General features: G+C 39.2%; 1 protein-coding gene across 1 annotated transcript; it reads right to left on the bottom strand.

The window, feature by feature from the left end:
* Positions 1 to 869: 869 nt before the first annotated feature.
* LOC122563011 (dnaJ homolog subfamily A member 1-like) lies at positions 870 to 15793 on the bottom strand. The gene is made up of 9 exons (XM_043716315.2): positions 15656 to 15793; positions 9359 to 9506; positions 8347 to 8527; positions 5672 to 5776; positions 4074 to 4301; positions 3277 to 3391; positions 3048 to 3163; positions 2388 to 2488; positions 870 to 1289 (listed from the first exon to the last, which is right to left on the bottom strand). Exons 2-9 carry the CDS (start codon positions 9488 to 9490, stop codon positions 1071 to 1073), a joined length of 1197 nt encoding a protein of 398 aa, XP_043572250.1. The 5' UTR covers positions 9491 to 9506; positions 15656 to 15793; the 3' UTR covers positions 870 to 1070.
* Positions 15794 to 21513: the final 5720 nt, after the last annotated feature.

The raw sequence follows: 21513 nt of genomic DNA, 5'->3' as shown, positions 1-21513 counted from the left end.
TCATGTGCCTTGATTCCAGAGAATAAAAATCTCAGAATCCGTAACCCTCTGTGGTTCAAAAACAACTTGATTTTCAACACTTTTAAAGAAGAATTCCGGTTGTATGTAATAACTGACCTAGTTTGTGACCTTTTTTTTTTATTTCACAGCAAGTTGAACCCAGTGTCTCTTGTCAAGTCAGTATTTACAAAGGTAGTTAGGCATGTAAACCTGAGGATTGCACAGAGAGAGATCACTGCCCGATAGTACAATGCTTTTGTCACAGGACCCAGTCTAGTGAACCTTCAGTGCACTTTCTCAAACTCAAGCATATCCTTGGAGATATGAAATTATACTGTACTAAGAGTTGCAAAGCCCTACATGGTTATAACACACTTGTGCAATAAAGATCATATTCCTTGCAAATGAATTCTAACAGCATAGTCTTTTTGAATGTCATTGAGCAATTTAATGCTTTTTAAAGAAACCCATGAGAATTTTCATACTTCATCTGCCATGTTACTCATTTCATCTCCTTTTGCAGTCCTGTTTACATGCCCAACTAGCTTTGTAAATATTGTAGTCATTCAGCCCAACAATCCTCATCAATACTAGTATAACCAACTCATTGTATAATATACACTTTGCCTATGGCCAGCATTTATTGCTAGCCCTTATGATTGTATTAAGCTCCTCCTTGAAAGGGTGATATAGTTCCAATTCAGGATAATGTTGTTTATAGCTGTAGATTGGTGCTATTTGGCACAGTTTCAGCTGAGGTTCTATCACTACCCACCTTTGATTTCTTTAGCCTCAAGAACTATATCCAATTACTCCTTAATCATTTAAGTGTTTTCATCTGATCTGTTCAGCCACATTCACAAAAAGTCTCAAGTGAAATTAGCCCCCAAAGAGCATAGTTTTATTTAAATACAAGTTTGTAGAATACACCAATGAACATTACACAAAAGCATCATCATCCAATAACAGCAAATGCAACCATGGATGTTAAGCGTGTACAATGATTGAGGTTGCAGTCTTAAGTCTTTAACAAACAAAACACAATTTGAAGTCAGACAGAAGGTTTGTTTTTATGAGGTCTGACACTGAACTCCAGTTCTAGGGTGATCATCCTCATCATCATGATATGCTTCACCATTGTAGCGTTGCCTCGACTGCTGTGGATCAAAATCGACCAAGTCTACTTGTTCCATATCATCAGTGATATCAACCTCATGCCGTGCAGGGAGTAACTTTTCTAGAAGAGCTAGTTTATCTGTTTGGATGGAGCCATTTGGAGGAAAGTTCACCTAAAATGCAAATGATTGTGTTAAGAGCATATCTGTGTTGCATATAAATGAGAAGTTAGCTGTCAATTTTGTTGAGACAGGCCTATGCCACAGCTGCAGTGAATAAGAGATTTACACCAATACAATGAATCTATTTTTGGTGTTGCTTGAAAGATAATTTTGGCTCAGGCTAGGGTAGTTCCTAAAGCTTCAAGATTCCCAATACTTGTAGCATACAGAGGCTTAACAGTTGCACTAATGACTCAAAATCTTGATTTGTTATTGTGGCACAAATGTTGCCATTGTTCCAAGTAATACCATATCCCACATTTCTGTTTAGGGGGGATCCAAAACAATTTCAAAGCAGTAATCAAATCCCTAGTACCACCTCTTTGATCACACAATTCCCACAATAAAAAATTAACTTTGCCCTATTAATTCTAAAAACTGGCATCACAAATTTAAAAGGAAGCTCTGAAACCGGTCAGAGAGGATAAGACTCCATTTCAATTTTGCTTCATAGATTCAAGAGCAAATGGTTTTGATTTTCAGGAATTTTATACATGGACCAGACTGCACAAATGTATAGGCAAACTGATGGGGGTCAATTCTGGTTTCAGCTACAGACAGATTTTTTAGGGTGATTTCATATTATGTGATCCTAACAATACGAAATCACAGGCTTATATTCCAACTCTCAAAAAATAAAAAAGTTATATGCAGCTTTAATAGACAAACACCTATCTCACTAAAATGGAACTACATGTGCTGACAAAAAAATTTGTAAATTAGTTCTTAGGATACATTAAAAAAAAGGCCTTTTGAAATAATGATTGACATTTAATGCACACCTGCACTCAACTTTATGTACAATTTAGGAACAGTAAAAACCAGTATTCACCCCAAATGCTTCTGTGTGCATTTAAGTTCTGATGTGAAGGTGTCAGTGTTGGACTGGGGTGGACAATATTAGAAGTTTCACAACACTGGGTTTAGTCCACAGGACTAATCTGCTGGTAAGACTTCTGCATTTAAAGTGCAAATGTAAACGTTGAAATCTAAAACACTCAGCAAAAGTTTGAGAAAGTTACTGAGCAGCACATAAGACATATTATATACCTTGAATTGGATGATAAGACGACCTTTTTCATATGGCCTGCGATAAATTGGTATACCCTCATTCAGCACACACTTGATATCTCCATGTTTAACAATGTGACCTGTCACAAATACAAAGAATCATCATTTAGGAAAAGATTAGATTCCCTACAGTGTGGAAACAGGCTCTTTGGCCCAGGGCCAAGTCCACACCTACCCTCCAAAGAGTAACCCAACCAAGCCCATTCCTCTGACTAATGCACCTAACACTATGGGCAATTTAACACAGCCAGTCTACCTAACCTGCACATCTTTGGACTGTGGGAGGAAAACCATGCAGACACAGGGAGAATGTGCAAACTCTGCACAGATAGTTGCTAGAGGCTGGAATCGAACCCGGGTCCCTGGCGCTGTGAGGCTACAGTGCTAACCACTGAGCCACCGTGCCACCCTTTTCAGGTAATTAATGTAATGGAACATTTCCCATTTCAGCTAGTGAAAGTAGAATTCCTTTTATTCTACCTCAAAACAGTTTTTCTTACAACAATTAAGTTCACCATTTTCTGCTCCATCACTCGGACAATACTAATGAAAACTGTATATTAGTTAGCAGAAAAAAGGCACACATGGTAGTTATGTGTACTACCAGACAGTCCTATCTTTATCCAATAACCTACTTACCAGGGTGTGATGTAATGATTATTGTTCTTTTATCCAAAGTTGTGATCGGACGATGGAAGCCACACAGAGCCTCCACCAGCTCCAGTTCCATGTGCATAACAAGGTCTTCACCTTGCCTAAAGCAAAACAAAAAACTAAAATCAGACATGTGACAAGAAATCACTGATAAAACTAGCTTATGTGCTACCCTCAATGAGGAGATCAGCTATTATCTTCAAAAAGACATTACCTAGTGAAGACACTGTGGTCTTTTTGATCTAGAACAATGATGATATCTCCAGGTTCCAAACCAGGTTCCTGGTCACCTTCTCCATGGAATGTTAGCTTCTGGCCATCCTTCATTCCTTTATTTCACAACAAGAAAGCAATGGTGTTAGACTGGAATCTCTCCAAAAACATTTCATTTAAAAAAAAAACACCTTGAAAACCAGTTGCATAATATGTGAAAGCTGCAAAAGGATTAAAAGTGCAGAGCTTCATAGGGATACACACATTTGAGGGGGCAGGAGGCAAATTAAGCCAGTACACTTTAAATTCTATTTTTAAGCCTACTAAGGCATCAGATCATGACAATGAACAGAAGACTGAACATAATGTTGCTCAGATATTCATACAGCTCTTGAACAATAAAATAAATTAGTCCAACTGGTCCATCCCCAACATGTGGATCAATCAAGAGCAGACTTAGCAAGAGCTTTCCAGCAAAACAAGTTATTTAGGCAATTTAACGAAAGCATGTCAAATACAATTATAATTCACATCCAGGTAGCTTCGGAGTACTGAAAAGAAATGGATCAGATTATTATTGCAAAATCTTTGACATATTGCATAGTTTAAAACTTACAAAGTACTGCACAAGGTACCAAAATAGATGAGAAAAACTCTTCCCAGCCTCTGTACAGGTCATCACATTAAACTTTGAATTGAATTTCCGCTCTGCATGATGATGTCAGCTAGAACTGCTGACAGGAAGGAAAAGTCTCTCTCCCTGTTTCAAACCTACCATTTACAACTGTATTATCATACCTTTATCAATGTGAACTTCCAGGATCTTCTTTTCCACAACAATTTTTCTTCCACTACAGTTTTTACATCTATCCTTCGGACTGATGCGCTCTCCTTGGCCATGACATTCTTGGCACACAGACTGAATTTGCTGAACCATGCCTGGTCCAATTTGGTGAATTCTTACTTGCATGCCTGATCCACGACAGACAGGACAACACTCTACAGACCCTTTCTTACCACCACGACCTATTATGGAAGAGGATAGAAAAGAAAAAGAGAGATGGGGAAATAGCTACAGCTTATCAAATCAAAATACCACTAGTGCACATATTTCATCATTGAAAGGATATAGAATTAATATATATAATTCCTGTGACAATAAGGTAGATACTGCAATCGGTCATATCAGGCCAATTGTCAGAATAACTTACACACAGCTTACATTGCTATCAAGATTGCCTGTATTGAATCCTCAGGGTAGAGCTCCATCAATACCATGGTTGGGGGAGAACACAGTATTTCCCAACCTCAGCCCCACCCTCCAGAGGTTAATGGAAAGACAAAAGGGTTGTGGAGACTTGTGGCAATAAGATAATGGACTAAGTTGCAGTGATAGAAATTTTGCAATATTAGCAGTGGAGAGATTTCAAGCAAAATAAGCTATAAAACCAAAATATTGTGGAGCTTGACATCTGACACAACATACTAGAACTGGATTAAAAAGTTAAGATTTTAAGCAAATATGGAAGCACTGAGGAAGGGGTAGAAAAGAGAACAAGACAGAAGAAAGAAGCTCTTTATTAGGGTGACAGCCAGCAGACAAAGAAATAAACAAAGCTATAGGCATGTGATAAAGCAATAAAAGTAAATCTGGAGGAATTGAAAAAGTGTTTAAAAAAAAGAATCACAACACTTGGCACCTGGACAAAAAAAAAGACAGGTTACGATTTTAAGCTGACATGTCAAGTCCTGAAGGTCATTAAGTACCCAAATTAAAGAGATAGCGTTGTTCCGTAAAGCTCAACTGGAACAGTGTCAGAGACCAAGTACACAGAAGTCAGAATGAAAGTAGAGAGAATAATCACAAGTGCCTGTTAAGGCTATTCTTGCACACTGAAGGGGGGTTTCTTGCAAAACAGTCGGCTATCTGTGCTTGCTATCTCCGATGTAAAGCAGAATAATTGAGGAGAAAACAGTAAACCAAATTGAAAGTACAAAAAGTTGGTGTTTCACCTGATGGACTGTTTGAAGCACTGAAGGGGGGGAAGGAAATGCACTTGCACTGGAAAGGGAGAAAGCAATTGAGGAATGTACTAAAGTGTTGTGGAGGAAATGGTTCCTTTAAAATTCTAAAAGGTATTATGTTCGATGGTGACATCACACCCGATACAGAATGAATCATCGAATATGAAAGCCAACAAGGTGAAATATAAAGATGAAGCAGTCAGTAGGAGTGTTCCAACTCGCCTAAATCTATGCAGACCATGTGATGAAAATATGGTGCGATAATTTGAAAAAGGCATGTGGAGATTGAATCATTTCTCAATACATCTACAGTAACCTATTTGATGAAAATAAGTTCCAATCATAGCCATCATTTTAACAAAATTGCATACCTTCACATTTCTCACATATTACATTCTTCTGCAGTGCTAGTTTCCTAGTTGCACCATTGTACATGTCCTCCAATGATACAGAAAGCTGATGAACCACATTTTTTCCTGGAGATTATTAAAAAAAGAAATTTCATCTGTCATCAAATCAACTGGAAAGACGGTATTCCCATGATATAATTCATATTAAAATTGCTAGGAAAAGCCTAGAAAAACACCTTAACTGCACAAGTTACCAAGACCCCACAAAATAAATATCCAGTTTCAAGACTGCCTTAGTTTACTACATGGCTGCTTAGCTCAATGAGGTAGACAGCTGATTTTCAATGCAATCATGCCAACAGTGGGTTCAATTCCCATATCATGAGGTCATTATGAAGATCCCACCTTCTCAACCTCACCCTTTGCTGGAGACATGGTGACTCAGGTTAATCCCAGTCATCTTTTTAATGAGAGCAGCCTAATCGTCCTCTGGGAATATGCAACTTTATCTTTATTACATAATCACTTTCTCTAGCCAAGGAATTGACTGAAAAATCATTGCATTTTGCTTTCTCCATTAAGTTAATTAGAGATCAGACTTTTCAAAGCATTGCTGCCGATGCCATGAGCGCGCATCTGGACAGAAGTCAGAGACTAATAGGATTCTGCTAATGCTGAGTAAGAATACATCAAGATTGGTGCGTTAAAATTACTTCCAATACTGCTATTTCAAACTAACATTGCAAACTTCCCAACTGGAGAAAATACAAGTGTATGGCAGTGACATGGCAAAAGTTTTCAATGTAGTTAAAAGGCACTCAAAATTGATTACTCTCCAAACATTAAAACAGTTCACAAAAAAAAAATACTATCTCCAAACACTGACTAGATGCTTTCCCTAGATATACTTAATTGGAAATTGTGTAAAAAGTCAGTTCTCTCAGCTAGGCAAAGGTCTAGTAGTTAAAATCCAACTTTTACTGTAAAGGTTCAGATTGATACAGGATGTTGTAAATATTTAGAGGTTAGATACATCTTTTATTTCATAATCACGTCCTTTCCCTTAAGGCAGGTCATTGACAGTTTCCATTCTTCTCTATCCTGTGCCATTCCTTTTATGCGCTGATAACTTCTATCAATTTAAGCTGTCCAACAAATATTTCTCTTGCCTTCCCTGAAACTTTCCTTCCAAGTATAGTCTCTTTTCCTCCCCTTCTTCAACCTAACTACATTCAACAAATTTGTTTATTCACTCTCCATAGTATTGTATTTTCACATTTTTGTCTTTCCATTCTCCTCCAACCCACAATTCAAAAGATATATACCAAGTTGGTCACTACCTACGATAAGGTTGGAGTCTCTCATTCATTCAAAACAATCCAAATCAAGATCTTTATCAACCTCCTCTTCCCCCCCCCCTCCCCCCCCCAAAAAAAAATGCAGATTATACTCCCATTAAGAACAAATAAGTTTGGCTAGATTTGTAAAGTAAATGTCTTTATCGTGTATCCTTATTCTTTGTTGCATCTTCCATCTCTAGATATCATAGTTGCTAAATATTTGAATCTGTTTTAGTTATCTTCAAGATTGGCAAAGTTTGAGGGGCCTATGGTCACTAATATCCTGCTGCTGTCATATCCATTGCTAATAGCTCTCAAAGCACTTCTAGGAAGCACAAAATGTGGGTTATCATCTGCAAATCTAACTGACATTGATCATTTGAATTCTCCATCATCCCACAAAAAACCACTGATTACTGCTTTCAGAGACTGGAATGAAATGATAAAGTGTCGAGAGTGCGTGGTGCTGGAAAAGCATAACAGGTCATGCAGCATCCGAGGGGCAGCAGAATCAACGTTTCGGGCAGGAGCCCTTCATCAGGAATGAGGAATCAGACTTGTGTAACTGGAAGTCTGAAATGATAGACTGCCCATTGGCTATTCCCAATTCTACCACCATTTGTAGTACTCATGAGTTGTTGACTCCTTTGTCTTTTCCAACGTCACTCAGGCCTGACTAGTTTAATCCAGTGAACCCTATCAATTTTTTTTTGTAGGTTTTGGAAAAAAAAATTGAAGTTTCAACAGGAATTGCATTCACTTATTCCATTACTCTTCCATGCACAACAGTATTTAGTTTCTTCAATACTTGCTGCACTTGATAATATAATTCATGTACTAGGACACTGAAAACTCTGTACCAGCAAGTTTCAATTTAAATGGTACACTGCTTTCCTAGTCTTCCTGTTAAAAACAAAAGTTCATATTTATCCATACTATGATCCATGTGGAAAATGTTTGCCCAGTTATATTCTTATTCCTCCTGCCATCACTACCTTACCCCAATACACACAGACAGAATGCTAATTACATCCCATTAAGAAAAAGCTTTCAGGCTCTATTGACCTTAGGTGAAATTGGATCTTCAAGCAAGTTCAATTAGCTATTCTGATCTTGTCAGTATGATCAGTTGAACAGTTGTATCCAGAACTTGATAATTTGTTAAACCATCAACAAGTGAGATTTTCTATTTGAAACAGGTCAATTACTTATCCATTGTCTTACTACACATCACATTAATGCACCCACTAAGTGATAGGGGCTGTCAAATGTCTAATTTTGCTCCCACATACTGAACTTTTTTTAAAAAAAATTTAAAAAAAAGGAGTCTTCACGAATCAGAAACAGAATCTCTACCTCTCCTTTCTCTGTGCATTCTGCCTCCACCACCAAAAAACATATCGAAGATGTCCATAGGCGAACCAAATCCACCACTACCGCCTCCACCCTCCTTAATAGCTTGCTCGCCACCTCGGTCATAGAGTTCTCGTTTCTTGGGATCAGACAGCACTTCATAAGCTTGAGAAATCTGTTTGAACTTGTCACAAAAGAAAACCAGTTATCCTACAAGGCCATATTGGTTTAACTACAGATACTCAGTACTAAAACTGAATGACCCAATAAGTTAATAACATTTCAGATATTAGATAACAGATAGCCCATTTGAAATAGTTAATATGATGGACTGTCTTTACAATAATTTCAAATCCACATTTGAGCCAAACGTTTGTTAGAGAGATCTGTTAAATAAATTAGCTTTACTTATCAGGTATCTGAAAATTGTTTAGATTTATGCACAGCAATTTCTCTTCATAGGTCAGTCACCACAAAAGAATCACAGGTTCACCAACCAATTCCACCTCCATCATTGTCAAACCACTAGTGAGCAATATTTCAATTTAAATGAAACCCAATATAATCAACACGACCACTGAACAAATACATACATTACTCCCGTGGGACTAGAACATTTGATTACACCTTCATGACAATTTTAAGATAATCTTCGACTCAGCACAGTAGCTTATTCAAATGTGACAAGTAATATTCAAAGCAGTGCAATTCTACAATTACTCAAAAAAATCTGTTGGAAAATTTGATATTCAAATTTTGCAAATAAATCATTCATTTGTTTAGATGGCTGCCTTGATGACAGCTGCTGCCAGAGGTACATTCCTGAAACAGAAATAGGTGGGGGCTAAACAGATCTACTGAGTGAATCCACAGCAACAATAGTTTGCAATTTTCATAATGACAATGTAAATTAAATTAAGATTAATGTTACTAATCCCAGATAAATATAAATAGCCCTCAACACTTTGTTGTTGCTAATGATTTGTATCAAACAGTTTTGGATAAATACACCTACCTTTTCACCTTCATTTGGATTCTTGTCAGGATGGTATTTCAGAGCTAGTTTCCTATAGGCCTTTTTGAGTTCTTCACCACTTGCATTGGGCTTAACCCCCAAAACATCATAAAATACAGTCTCCTTCACCATTTTTCACAGTAGCAGTCTGAAAACAAAAGTTTTTTTTGAGACAAAAATAGAAAATAACTTTGCAATTGATGCATACCCTGAGCTACTTCAGGACAAACAAGACATACAAAATGGGACACTAACCACAAACATTTTACAGGACAAAAAAAACTTAGTCAAGAAAGATCATTTTAAATAGCGATGTTACAAGGATTAAGAGAAACAGATATAGTGACGAAATTCCTAGATCACAGGTTCACAGCAGACAAAAGCACAGATATTAATTGTGGAGCAATTACAACTAGGTGTTTGCTCAAGAGGCCAGAATTGGAGTGGTATAGTGTTCTCAGTGGACTGAGGGGAAATTACAGAAACAGAAGTGCAACAAGGATGAGAATTTAAAAATTTGAGGGATTAGCTTGAAGCCAGTTTAAGCCAGGTTGGTAGCAGCAACTCGGTGAAATGTAGGACAGGGACAGCACAGTTTTAGGAGACTTCAAGTTTACGGAAGCAACAATGCAAGAAGCCAGTTAGAAGAACACTAGAAAAAGTTTAGAAGTAACAGATATAAATGAGGGGTTCAACAAAAGCACTGAGACATGGTAGAGTCAGGTAATGTTAAAGATTTGGAATTAGATGGGAATGTGGGGGCATGGAGGTGTTTGGAAGCTCATCTGGAGACCCACTAATAAATTTGCAGTGGTTCTGCCTTAGAAGTCAGCAAGAATTTAGTTATTGGCTAGGAAGCAGATTGAACAAGGCAATGACTTCAGTGTTCCCAATATTTAGCCAGAAATTTCTGCTTCTCCAGTATTGGAAATCAGACAATACAGAAATCAAGAGAGTGGAATGATGGTGCGAGGTTGAGTCAAAGTATATGTGGAAACCAACAATATTTTTGGATATATAGGAGGGGCAAAGGAAGGGTTCTTGGGGGATAGAGAAACACCAAACCTGAATCTAATTACAACTAGATAGGAGTGAAATTCAATCCCACTCTGCTGATTTGATTGACAGGCAGCAGAGGATTCTATGGTCAACCAGTCAAAGGCCAAAGATTGAGCACAAAAGCCTCGGAGTAGTTTACTTTGTAATCTGTGCCTTTCATTAGAGCTATTTTGGTACAATGGCAAGGGTAAAAATCTTGTGGCAGGATTCAGGCATGGAAATCAGAGATTGGAAGGCACAACTTGAGTTGAAGAGGTGCTTGTAATGGAGTCAAGAGCTTTTGAGGAAAGTAGTAGTGACTGCTAATTTGAAAAAGGGGTAATGCCAGGTATATAATCAAGCTAAAACACAATTCAGACTCTTTACAAACTAGAACTGTAGTATCTGACAATACAACTGCTACCCACTATGTAGAGAGGACATGTAGAGCTTCCTTCAACTGATAACACCGATTACAGGAAATGCTATAGTATCTATTCAAAAATCACACTGTTGTTATATTGGTACATTTGTGTTTCTGGAGTGAGAAACTGAATATTTGACATTCAGAGAGGCATGCCCCACATATCCCACAGACTCCTCTTCGAAGTTCCAACTCTTCTAACTGTCAAAGAGGGAAAAACAATTTCTGCTAACAAAACCTAACATATGGTAAAGAAAGATGCAAAGCCAACTCAACCTCTCAATCATACAGCAGACAAGGGAATTAAAAGTTATGCAACTGAGTGAGATGACATTAATTGAATAGTGGAACAGATTCAAAGATGTGAATGACCTATTCTCATTCCCATTTTCCTAAGACGACAATATTCATCAATTGCTTGTAATGGCTCTTGCGTTTCCACCAAAATTCTGCAAACTAACTATTTTCAATTGTATACCCAAATCCCAATTACAAACTATTTCTGAATCTACTTTAATTGTCCTTTCAGGTAGGGAATTTCCTCTTTCCAGTTAATTGAATGTATCAATTTGAATTGTAATTATGTCTTTACTAATTAGGTTTGAATACAAAGACTGATTCAGTATGCCCACATCTCCCTTAAGAACTTTTCTTTGGCCAAAGTGTCTGACCAAATATGATACTGACATGCTGGCAAATAGAAGGGTTTATATTTTAGTTCAGCTGACTGAAAGAAAAAACAGGCTAACTGATCAGAATCAGCATGTTTGGCAGCATACGTGAAGACAAAAGAAGAGTTAACAGAGTTCAGGGATCTTTCTTCAGCACTAACAGCAGCTAGTACAAAGCGGTATTTATGATGTCTATGGTCAGGGTGGGGTGTGGAGTGGGTTTAGGTGGATAGGGAGCTTGGAGAAAGAGATACAAGTATATATAAAAGGATACAAAGAGAAAGGGATTATTGATAGCAAGCCAGGGAAGAAGTTGATTGGTGATATTGGGGACTATGAATGGCCAAAAATGGGTTGGCATACAAAGAAAACAACTTCATGACAGGACCTGGGGTGTTAGGAGTGATTCAGAGACATGGAAGGTGTTGGTTGTGCTCTAAAATAATTAAATACAGTGTTGAATTCTGAACGCTAAAGGTCCCCAAGCAGATGAGGTGTTGTTCTTCCAACTTGTATTGAGCCTCACTGGAGCAGTAGGCTCGAGACAAACAATTGGCATGGGAAGAGTGGTATGCTGACGTGGCAGGTAGCTGGAAGCTCAGGCTCAGTTTTACAGAAAAGACATAGGTGTTGCACATAGGAGTCACCTGTTCTGCATTTTGCCTCCTTAATGAATTGGAGTCTGCCCTGCACAAATATGGTATATCAAATTGAGAGTCGAGAGTGTGGTGCTGGAAAAGCACAGCAGGTCAGAGAGCAACCTGAATGCATGAGAGCATGCCTGAATCCTGCCACAAGATTTTTACCCTTGCCATTGTACCAAAATAGCTCTAATGAAAGGCACAGATTACAAAGTAAACTACTCCTAAGCTTTTGTGCTCAAACTTTGGCCTTTGACTGGTTGACCATAGAATCCTCTGCTGCCTGTCAATCAAATCAGCAGAGTGGGATTGAATTTCACTCCTATCTAGTTGTAATTAGAGCAACCGACATTTCAGGCAAGAGTCCTCCATCGGAATGAGCACTGCATTCCTGAAGATGGGCTCTTGATCGAAACATTGATTCTCCTGTTCCTCAGATGCTGCTTGACCTGCTGCACTTTTCCAGCATCACACTGTTGACTCTGATCTCCAGCATCTGCAGTCCTCACCTTCTCCTACATTAGATTGAGATGCAGGCAAATCACAGCGTTGCCTAAAAAAAAGTGCCTGAAGCCTTGGATACTGAGGAGGGAGAAGGTATTACTTGGAGTTGTCCAGGATGGCCTGGGGGAATGGTCCCTGCAGAATACGGATTGCGTTTCCGGTGGAAATGGCAATTTATGGTCACTTGAATGCAGAACCTGAAAATAACGATCAGGGTTGGGGTGGGGATGGAGGAATGGAGTACTTACAGGAAACAGAGTACAAAAGACATATAGTCAAGGTAGGTAAAGGAATTAGAGTCATAGAGATGTACAGCATGGAAACAGACCCTTCGGTCCAACCCGTCCATGCTGACCAGATATCCCAACCCAATCTAGTCCCACCTGCCAGCACCCGGCCCATATCCCTCCAAACCCTTCCTATTCATATAACCATCCAAATGCCTCTTCATGTTGCAATTGTACCAGCCTCCACCACATCCTCTGACAGCTCATTCCAAACACATACCACCCTCTGCGTGAAACGTTGCCCCTTAGGTCTCTTTTATATCTTTCCCCTCTCACCCTAAACCTATGCCCTCTAGTTCTGGACTCCCCGATCCCAGGGAAAAGACTTTGCCTATTTATCCTATCCATGCCCCTCAATTTTGTAAACCTCTATAAGGTCACCCCTCAGCCTCCAACGCTCCAGGGAAACCAGCCCCAGCCTATTCAGCCTCTCCCTGTAGCTCAGATTCTCCAACCCTTACAACATCCTTGTAAATCTTTTCTGAACCCTTTCAAGTTTCACAACATCTTTCTGATAGGAAGGAGACCAGAATTGCACGCAATATTCCAACAGTGGCCTAACCAATGTCCTGTACAGCCCCAACATGACCTCCCAACTCCTGTATTCAATACTCTGACCAATAAAGGAAAGCATTCCAAACACCTTCTTCACTATCCTATCTACCTGCGACTCCACTTTCAAGGAGCTATGAATCTGCACTCCAAGGTCTCTTTGTTCAGCAACACTCCCTAGGACCTTACCATTAAATGTATAAGTCCTGCTAAGATTTGCTTTCCCAAAATGCAGCACCTCGCATTTATATGAATTAAACTCTATCTGCCACTTCTCAGCCCATTGGCCCATCTGGTCCAGATCCTGTTGTAATCTGAGGTAACCCTCTTCACTGTCCACTACACCTCCAATTTTGGTGTTATCTGCAAACTTACTAACTGCACCTCTTATGCTCGCATCCAAATCATTTATATAAATGACAAAAGGTAGAGGGCCCAACACCGATCCTTGTGGCACTCCACTGATCACAGGCCTCCAGTCTGAAAAACAACCCTCCACCACCACCCTCTGTCTTCTACCTTTGAGCCAGTTCTATATCCAAATGGCTAGTTCTCCCTGTATTCCATGAGATCTAACGTTGCTAATCAGTCTCCCATGGGGAACCTTGTCGAACGCCTCACTGAAGTCCATACAGATCACATCTACTGCTCTGCCCTCAGTCAATTGGTAGGCTTGTAATAGGCTGGCTACCGAAATCTATCTGCAGAGATGAAGAGAGACATCAAGGAAAGGAGCAGTCATAGATGGACCAGGAAAGGGGAAAGGATGCAAAATTTAATTTTTTTCCCCAATTCCAGATTTTTTGTGGGAGAGGGGGAAAAAATGGGAGAGAAGTAGCACCAATGATGTTATCTATGTACCAGAGAGTGTTACAGGGAGACACCCAAGTATGAGAGGAACAAGAAATGATCCATATTCCCCATGTAGACACAGGCAAGAGGAAGGAACTTACTCAGCATTCACAAAGTTGTTAAGGTTTAGTTATTCATGAAAATTATGTGGTGATTTAGCCTTTCGTACTTGTGCAGACTCTTTGAAAGAGCAAAACAGAAATCACAAGTTATTATAAAAGTAATGCTCCATCATTCAGCAAGGTATAACTGATCTCTAAACTCCACTTTACATTCTAGCCCCAGTCTTAATACCTAATTATCCACTGGCAAGTTTTGAATATGCTTAGAGCAGCTACAGCTTTCTAGCGCAGAGAACTCTAAAGATTGAATGAAAAACAAAAAGTTTCCTCAGCTCAGCTCTAAATAGCAAACCCTGCACTGAGACACATTCCTAGCCCTAAGTTCAACACCAAGAGAAATATCCTCAGCGCATCTATCCAGCAGCTTTGATTCATACATTGAAATGAGATCAGGTCTATTAACTCCTGACAATACAGGTTTATTCCCCTCAAGCTCTGACCACAGGGCAACTCCCTGGTCCAAAAGAATCAGGATTGCTGTCTGTAATGCAATTATACTTCAGGTAATCTATATAAATAGTTATGCGGGTGTGGTGAAATAAATTTAAGAGAATCTCTTGAAACCTATCAGGGATTTCCAGCAAATATCATCAGGGTGAGAATTTTTTTTCAAATGGAAACAGTGACCACAAACATGGGAACAGAATATTTGGGACCCTCAATAAAGACACATGGGGCTTGAGTTGGTCACGTGATCGTTTCTGCGGAAGTGACGTCGCCCGGATTTAGGGCAAGATTCACGCCCTCGTGTTTTAATTAATGAAACAGGAACTACTCATAATTAAAATTAAAATCCTGAAAAAAAAGGTACAAAAGGTGGCTCGAAACCAAGACTATTCCTAAAGGAAAAACGGACAAGTAAAGTCAATCGGGACTAGTTATTTATATTTAAGAGCCAGCGACACGTAAACGGTAAAAACCGCAACGCGGCTATTGTCCCTGAGCATCACAAAAATTGAAGGATAAAACAAGACTAATTGTGATCAGAAGTTTAAATTTCTTAAAATCAATTCTGTCAACACACCCATCCCCAAAAGAAGTGGAAAAAACTAAAACTAGAACTACTCCGATAAAAATTTTAATTTTTAAAAATCCGTTGATAATCCCGTTAAACATCGGTTATAGCAATTTAAATCACCGTTCGAGATCTGATGGATGAAAACGTATTGTCAGAATCCGTTAGGGGACCCAGAAGCAGTGACTTACCAACGCGGCTCGAAGCTAAGCTCTAGTAACGCGGGGACGCTTCTAGAAATTTCTGCGCTTGCCGGTTCATCCGGGTCCTTGCGAGACCGCCTGATGACGTAAGCCACCGGAAGTGCAGTGCCGCGGGCTCCCCAGTAAGCATGCGTAGAAGGCTGGCTGCTATTCAGGCAAGGTTAACTATCCACCTCATACACTCGTTGCAGTAGCAGCACAACTCATTACTGAGAGTGACAGAACATTCTCGAAAATTCACAATGCGCCTCCAGGTGGTAGTGGTTCAGCAGATGCAGCCTTTGCTTTTACTTCTTTAAGCTGAGTTGCTCAATTCGATTGAAAGCAGATTCCTTGCATTTTTAAAAAAGAAACAAAGCAGTAACTTATGAATGAGGTGGACAAATCAACCTTAATTAGTATGTTTATTTATAAGTATTTATTTTTAAACAGAAATTGCTGGAGAAGCTCAGCAGATCTGACAGATTTTGTAGGGAGAAATCAGAAACGTTTCGGATCTAGTGACCCTTCCTTAGAACTGATGGTAGCTAACTGGACCCGAAACGTTAACTCTAATTTCTCGCCACAGACGCTGCCAGACCTACACAGCTTCTGCCGCAATTTGTTTTTGTTTCTGACTTGCAGCATCCACAGTTCTTCGGGTTCTGATTAATTTTCAATCTTTCCCACTCTGGATTGTAGCACGCCATTGTGTTTCTGAGTTAAAACGCAGCACTGAAGAAATGCTACACTACCACAGGCACTATAGATGTAAACCAAGATTGAACCCACACTCTGCAAAAGATACCATTTCAGCATCTTAAAGATAAACAAAATAGTTCTCCCCGGTATCCTGGCCAATATTTATCCCTCACTAAAAAAATTTTAAAGAACAAGTTATCTGACCATGTTGTCGTGTCTGTGTGAGTTTCCCATATGCAAATCGGTTGCCACATTTCTCTCACGACAATAGATCAGTCTACACTTCTAAAGTACTAGGCTGAAAGTGCTTTGGGACCCTGAGAGGTTGTACAGGGCTATAAATTATGCAAGGTTGTCTCATTCAAACAGGATTATTGTGAATTTCTCTAATTTGACAACGTGTGTGCTAAAACCCTCTTATAGTCACAAGTCCTTCTTGATCTAACCGCTTCACACTCTGAAAGATTACAGCCCCAAAGCGTTAAATATTCCTCTGGTCATAGACCAGTCTGGACCTGCTAAATGCTTTCAGTCTTTTCTGTTTTTATCATTGATTAATGTATTCCCAAACTGTATGGATGAACACTGCAAAACCTGTGAAATAAATACAAAAAAATGCTGATGGTGCATTGTGTATGGAAAGCAGCACAGCAAATATTTGGGTACATCGATTTTCTCAGAGCAAACATTTTGAGTTTTCTAATGAAAGATGATGTAGCTGAAATGGTTCCTCCATTTGCTGTTCTCCATGGATACTGTACCAGCAATGCTGAGAGTCTCCCCTTTTTTTGTTTCTGGTCGATATTCTGCATCTGCAGTATTTTAATTTCATGAAACAAAACTTGGAATTAAAATTAAAGCTTGAAATGTTTTGTAAATAACATTTGTGTTTTGTCAACAAAACATGAGAGAATATAGTTGTACATAGTTAAAAATCACACAACACCAGGTTATAGTCCAACAGGTTTAATTGGAAGCACACTCGCTTTCGGAGCGACGCTCCTTCATCAGGTATCACCTGTTGGACTATAACCTGGTGTTGTGTGATTTTTAACTTTGTACACCCTAGTCCAACACCGGTATCTCCAAATCATAGTTGTACATTGTATTATTAAAAATGACATTATATCAAAAAGCTAGGAAAGAAAACTTGCACTTTTAGTAAATCAGAGAATGTGGGCTTCCCAGCAAGGCTAGCATTTATTGCTCATCCTTAATTACTTGTGAAGGTAGGGTGAGCTGCCTTCAGGATGTACTGCAGACCACCAGAAGCAGCTTTTGGTGATCTGACTCAGTTACGTGAAGGAACAGCAATAAGTTTCCAAGTTAAGTTAAGGAAACTTGAAAGTGTTGATGTTTCATAAGCCTGATGACCTTGTCTTTTTAAGTGATAGAGATTGAGAGATACTGTCAATAAAAAAAGATATGGTGAGTTCTTGCAGTGCATCTTACCTTACAGCCACTCTGCATCAGTGGTGAATTTAGTGAATGCTCATTGTGGTGAATGAAATGCTAATTGAACAGGCTACATTTCTGGATAGTGTTAGCATTCCACACACATCGAGGAAAATATTGATTCGATTTATTATTGTCACATGTACCGAGATACAGTGAAAATCATTGTGTTGCATGCTAACCAGACAAATCATACATTACAAAAGTACATCAGTGTAATAGAACAGAATGCAGAATATAATGTTACAGCTACAACATAGTTCCAGAGAAAGACCAACTCTAAAATCTGAGAGACCCGTTCATAAGTCTGATAATACTGGAGAACAAGCAGTTCTTAAATCTGTTGATATATGTTTTTAAACTTTTGTATCTTCTGCCTGATGGAAGAGGTTGGAAGAGAGTATAACGGGATGGGAATAGTCTTTAATTATGTTGGCAGCTTTCCGAGGCATTGGGAAATGTAGGTGGTTTCAATGAAAGGAAACACTGGTTTTCATGATGGACAGGGCTGCTCTCTGTAATATCTTGCAATCTTGGGAGATCAGTTGGCATACCAAGCATCCAAATCGGATGCTTTCTGTGATGCATCAGTGTGGTGGCACAGTGGCTAGCACTGCTGCCTCACAGTGCCAGGGACCAGGTTTCGATTCCAGCCTTGGCAGCTCGTGTCTGTGCAGGTTTCCTCCGGATGTTCCAGTTTCCTCTTACAGTCCAAAGATGTGCAAATTAGGTAGATTGACTGTGCTAAGTTGCCACGTAGGGCCCAGGGATGTATAGGTTAAGTATGTTAGCCATGGGAAATAGGTAGGGGGATGGTTTTGGGTGAGATGTTCTTTTGCAGGTCAGTGTGGACCTGTTGGGCAGAGTTGGCTGTGTTCACGCTGTAGGGATTCTACGAAAAACTGGTAACTGCAGACATGCTGAATTCCCTTATCCTTCTGAGGAAGCAGAGGCGTTGACGTACTTTCTTGACTATAGCATTGATATGGATGGATCAGGATAGAACTTTCATGATATTTACTCCTTGAAAGTGAAGCTCATAGCCACCTCTGTGTCAGCATTATTGATACATACAGGGATGTGTCCTCCACTCTGCTTCCTGAAGTTAATGAACAGCTCTTTTGTATTGCTGACACTGAGGGAGAGACTGTTGTCTTTACACCATGCCACTAAGCTATCTCTTTCCTTAGTCTGCCTCATTATTGTTTAACATCCACTGCTTCAGTGGTATCATCAGCAAATTTGTAAATGGAGTTACAGCTGAATTTGGCCATGTAAGTGTGAGTGTATAATGTTACAACACCGGGTAAACCGTTCTGCTAATTTAAACCAGGCATATAGGAAAGCTCACCTCCCCTTGGAATGTGTTAAATTATGATTGACAAAGAACTATCAAATTTAAAGAAAAATATTAACAATTTATTCTTTAACTCCAAGTAAAAAAGAAGAGAACATTAAACAACAACTATCGACACTGAAATCCCTTTTTGTCTGATTGATTTATCTATCTCCCACTCTACAACACTATACTGATCTGATAACCCCAACCCCCCACCCCGAACTAACCTTACAAAAATATTCAAATTTCAAAACCAGCCAGCTGGGTTGATTCTCCTGTATCTTTCTGCCTTCCTTTCTTCAGTATTCTGCTTCACGGATTTCAGATGAACAGGTACCTTCCAGGGAGTGATTCTGCAGGCGCAGTCTGTTAGTGCTGTTTGCCGCTCTGGCTAACTGCTCAAATGCCCAATTTTATATACCCCAATACATCGGACCATCTCATTGGTTTGATGTCATCAAAACTTAAAATTCAAATTCGATTCAATTTTGGTATCTAGGGGCATAATTTAAACTGATTGGCCATTCAAATTTGTTGTGTACCACAGCAACTCAGCTCCAGCTATTTGTTTCACATTCAAGTGTTACATTTTTAAATTTCTCAGCACACCCTCTGCTTTTCTACGTCTGTGCCAGCTTCCACACTCTCTTAAAGGTACAATACACACCTACACCTTCATAACAATAAGGATTATGGCAAAGGGCTGAGTATGTAGCCTTGAAGGGCACCGGTGTTGATGATTATTGTGAAGGAGGTGTTGTCACTTATCCTTACTGATTGTTGTATGTGGGTCAGGAGTCAAGGATCCAGTTGGAGATGAGTTGGAGTGCAGAGTCCTAAGTCTTGGAGTTTGGCAATGAGTTCTGTTGGAATTATGGTTTTAAGGATTGAATAAATAGGAGCCTGACATAGGTGTCCTTGTTATCCAGATGTTGCAGGATTGAGTGTTGGGCTATGGAGATGGTGTCTGCCATGGATCTATTGTGACAGTATAGAATATTTATTCCTGATTTATACTTTGTAAATGATTGCAAATCAAGAGATGGGCTAAATACTATGAGATATCAAGACTGAGAGCTGCTATTACAGCTACAATATATACATGACTACTACAGCTAAATTTCTGGTTGCTGGTGACCCCGTCCCCCAAAACACCCCTTGAAGAACAAGGAAAATGCTTATATTCTTCTTGTTGGAAATGGTCACTGCCTAGCATTAGTGTGGCTCAAATATTACTTGCCATTTATGAACTCAAGTTTGAACTTTGACAAGGTTTGCTTTGTGAGCTAAGTTGTAAATGATACTGAACATTGTGCAATCAACAGTGAACATCCCTACTTGATCTTATGATGGAAGGAAGGTCATTAACGAAGTAGCTGAAGATAGTCATGCCTATGGCAATGTCCTGAGGAACTCCTGCAGTGATGTCCTGGGACCAAAGCTACTGGCATCCAATGAATAGACTCAACTTTCATGACCTAGGTACAGTCACATTTCATCAGAGCTGAGAAAATTTAGAGACTAGGAGTGATTAAGTGGCAAAAGGGTTGGTGGTGCAAAGCTATAGAGAATGGTAATGGGATGAGTAGAGAAACCAAAGATGTGGCTACATGATGTGTAAAGACAGGATGATGACAATATTGGTCCAAAAGTGAAATCAAGAAAAAAAAGCATTAAAATTAAACTTACACTGAAAAGGAAATAAAACAGGCAAAGATTACAATCTGAAATTGTTAACTCAGTGTTCAGTTTGAAAGACTGTTGTGTGCCTAATCAGAAGATGAGGTACTGTTCTTTAAGCTTGTGTTGATTCTCCTTGGAACATTGTAGAAAGCCAATGACAGAAAGAACAGAATTAGTGAAAGTTGAGGAATTAATATTCCAAGCAACAAGAAGTTGCAAGTTAGGCTAGTACAATGAACAAAACTATTCAGCAAAATCGTCACCCAGTCTGTGTTTATTTTTGAATGCAGATTACATCAGAAGCACAAATTGAAAATAACAATGTTTAAAGTGGAAAGAATATATGGAGCCTTGGATGGTCAGAGAGGTAGTACAAGTGTTACATCTCAGAAGTTTGCATGGATGGCTTTGGGGATGACTGAGATAAGGACCAGAACGTTGCGAAGAGAATTGTTCCTTTAAAATACTAAAATGGCAGATGTATTTGAAAATAGCAGAGGACAATATATTGAATACACAGACTGGTGGCTGCTGATGAGGGGAACAAAAGGAAAGACAGCTGTGGTGTAAAATTATGTCCCAATACATGTGTGAATCATAATGTAACACATGTATTGGGCCAAGCAGTGGAATGTGGTGAAAGGGTTAAAATTGTGTCCCAATACATGTGTGAATCTAACCGAAAATG

This window comes from Chiloscyllium plagiosum, unplaced genomic scaffold, assembly GCF_037043375.1.
Source record: "Chiloscyllium plagiosum isolate Xiang-an unplaced genomic scaffold, Cpla_swu_hap1 HiC_scaffold_2, whole genome shotgun sequence".
Lineage (NCBI taxonomy): Eukaryota > Metazoa > Chordata > Chondrichthyes > Orectolobiformes > Hemiscylliidae > Chiloscyllium > Chiloscyllium plagiosum.
This window is presented reverse-complemented; position numbering and strand designations above follow the sequence as displayed.

Excerpts from the sequence above, each read along its gene's own strand:
- LOC122563011 (XM_043716315.2), bottom strand. The coding sequence starts at position 9,490 with ATGGTGAAGGAGACTGTATTTTATGATGTTTTGGGGGTTAAGCCCAAT. Across the intron at positions 5,777-8,346 it reads AATGCACAGAGAAAGGAGAG|GAAAAAATGTGGTTCATCAG; the intron begins GTAGAGATTCTG and ends AATAATCTCCAG. Across the intron at positions 4,302-5,671 it reads AATATGTGAGAAATGTGAAG|GTCGTGGTGGTAAGAAAGGG; the intron begins GTATGCAATTTT and ends CTTCCATAATAG.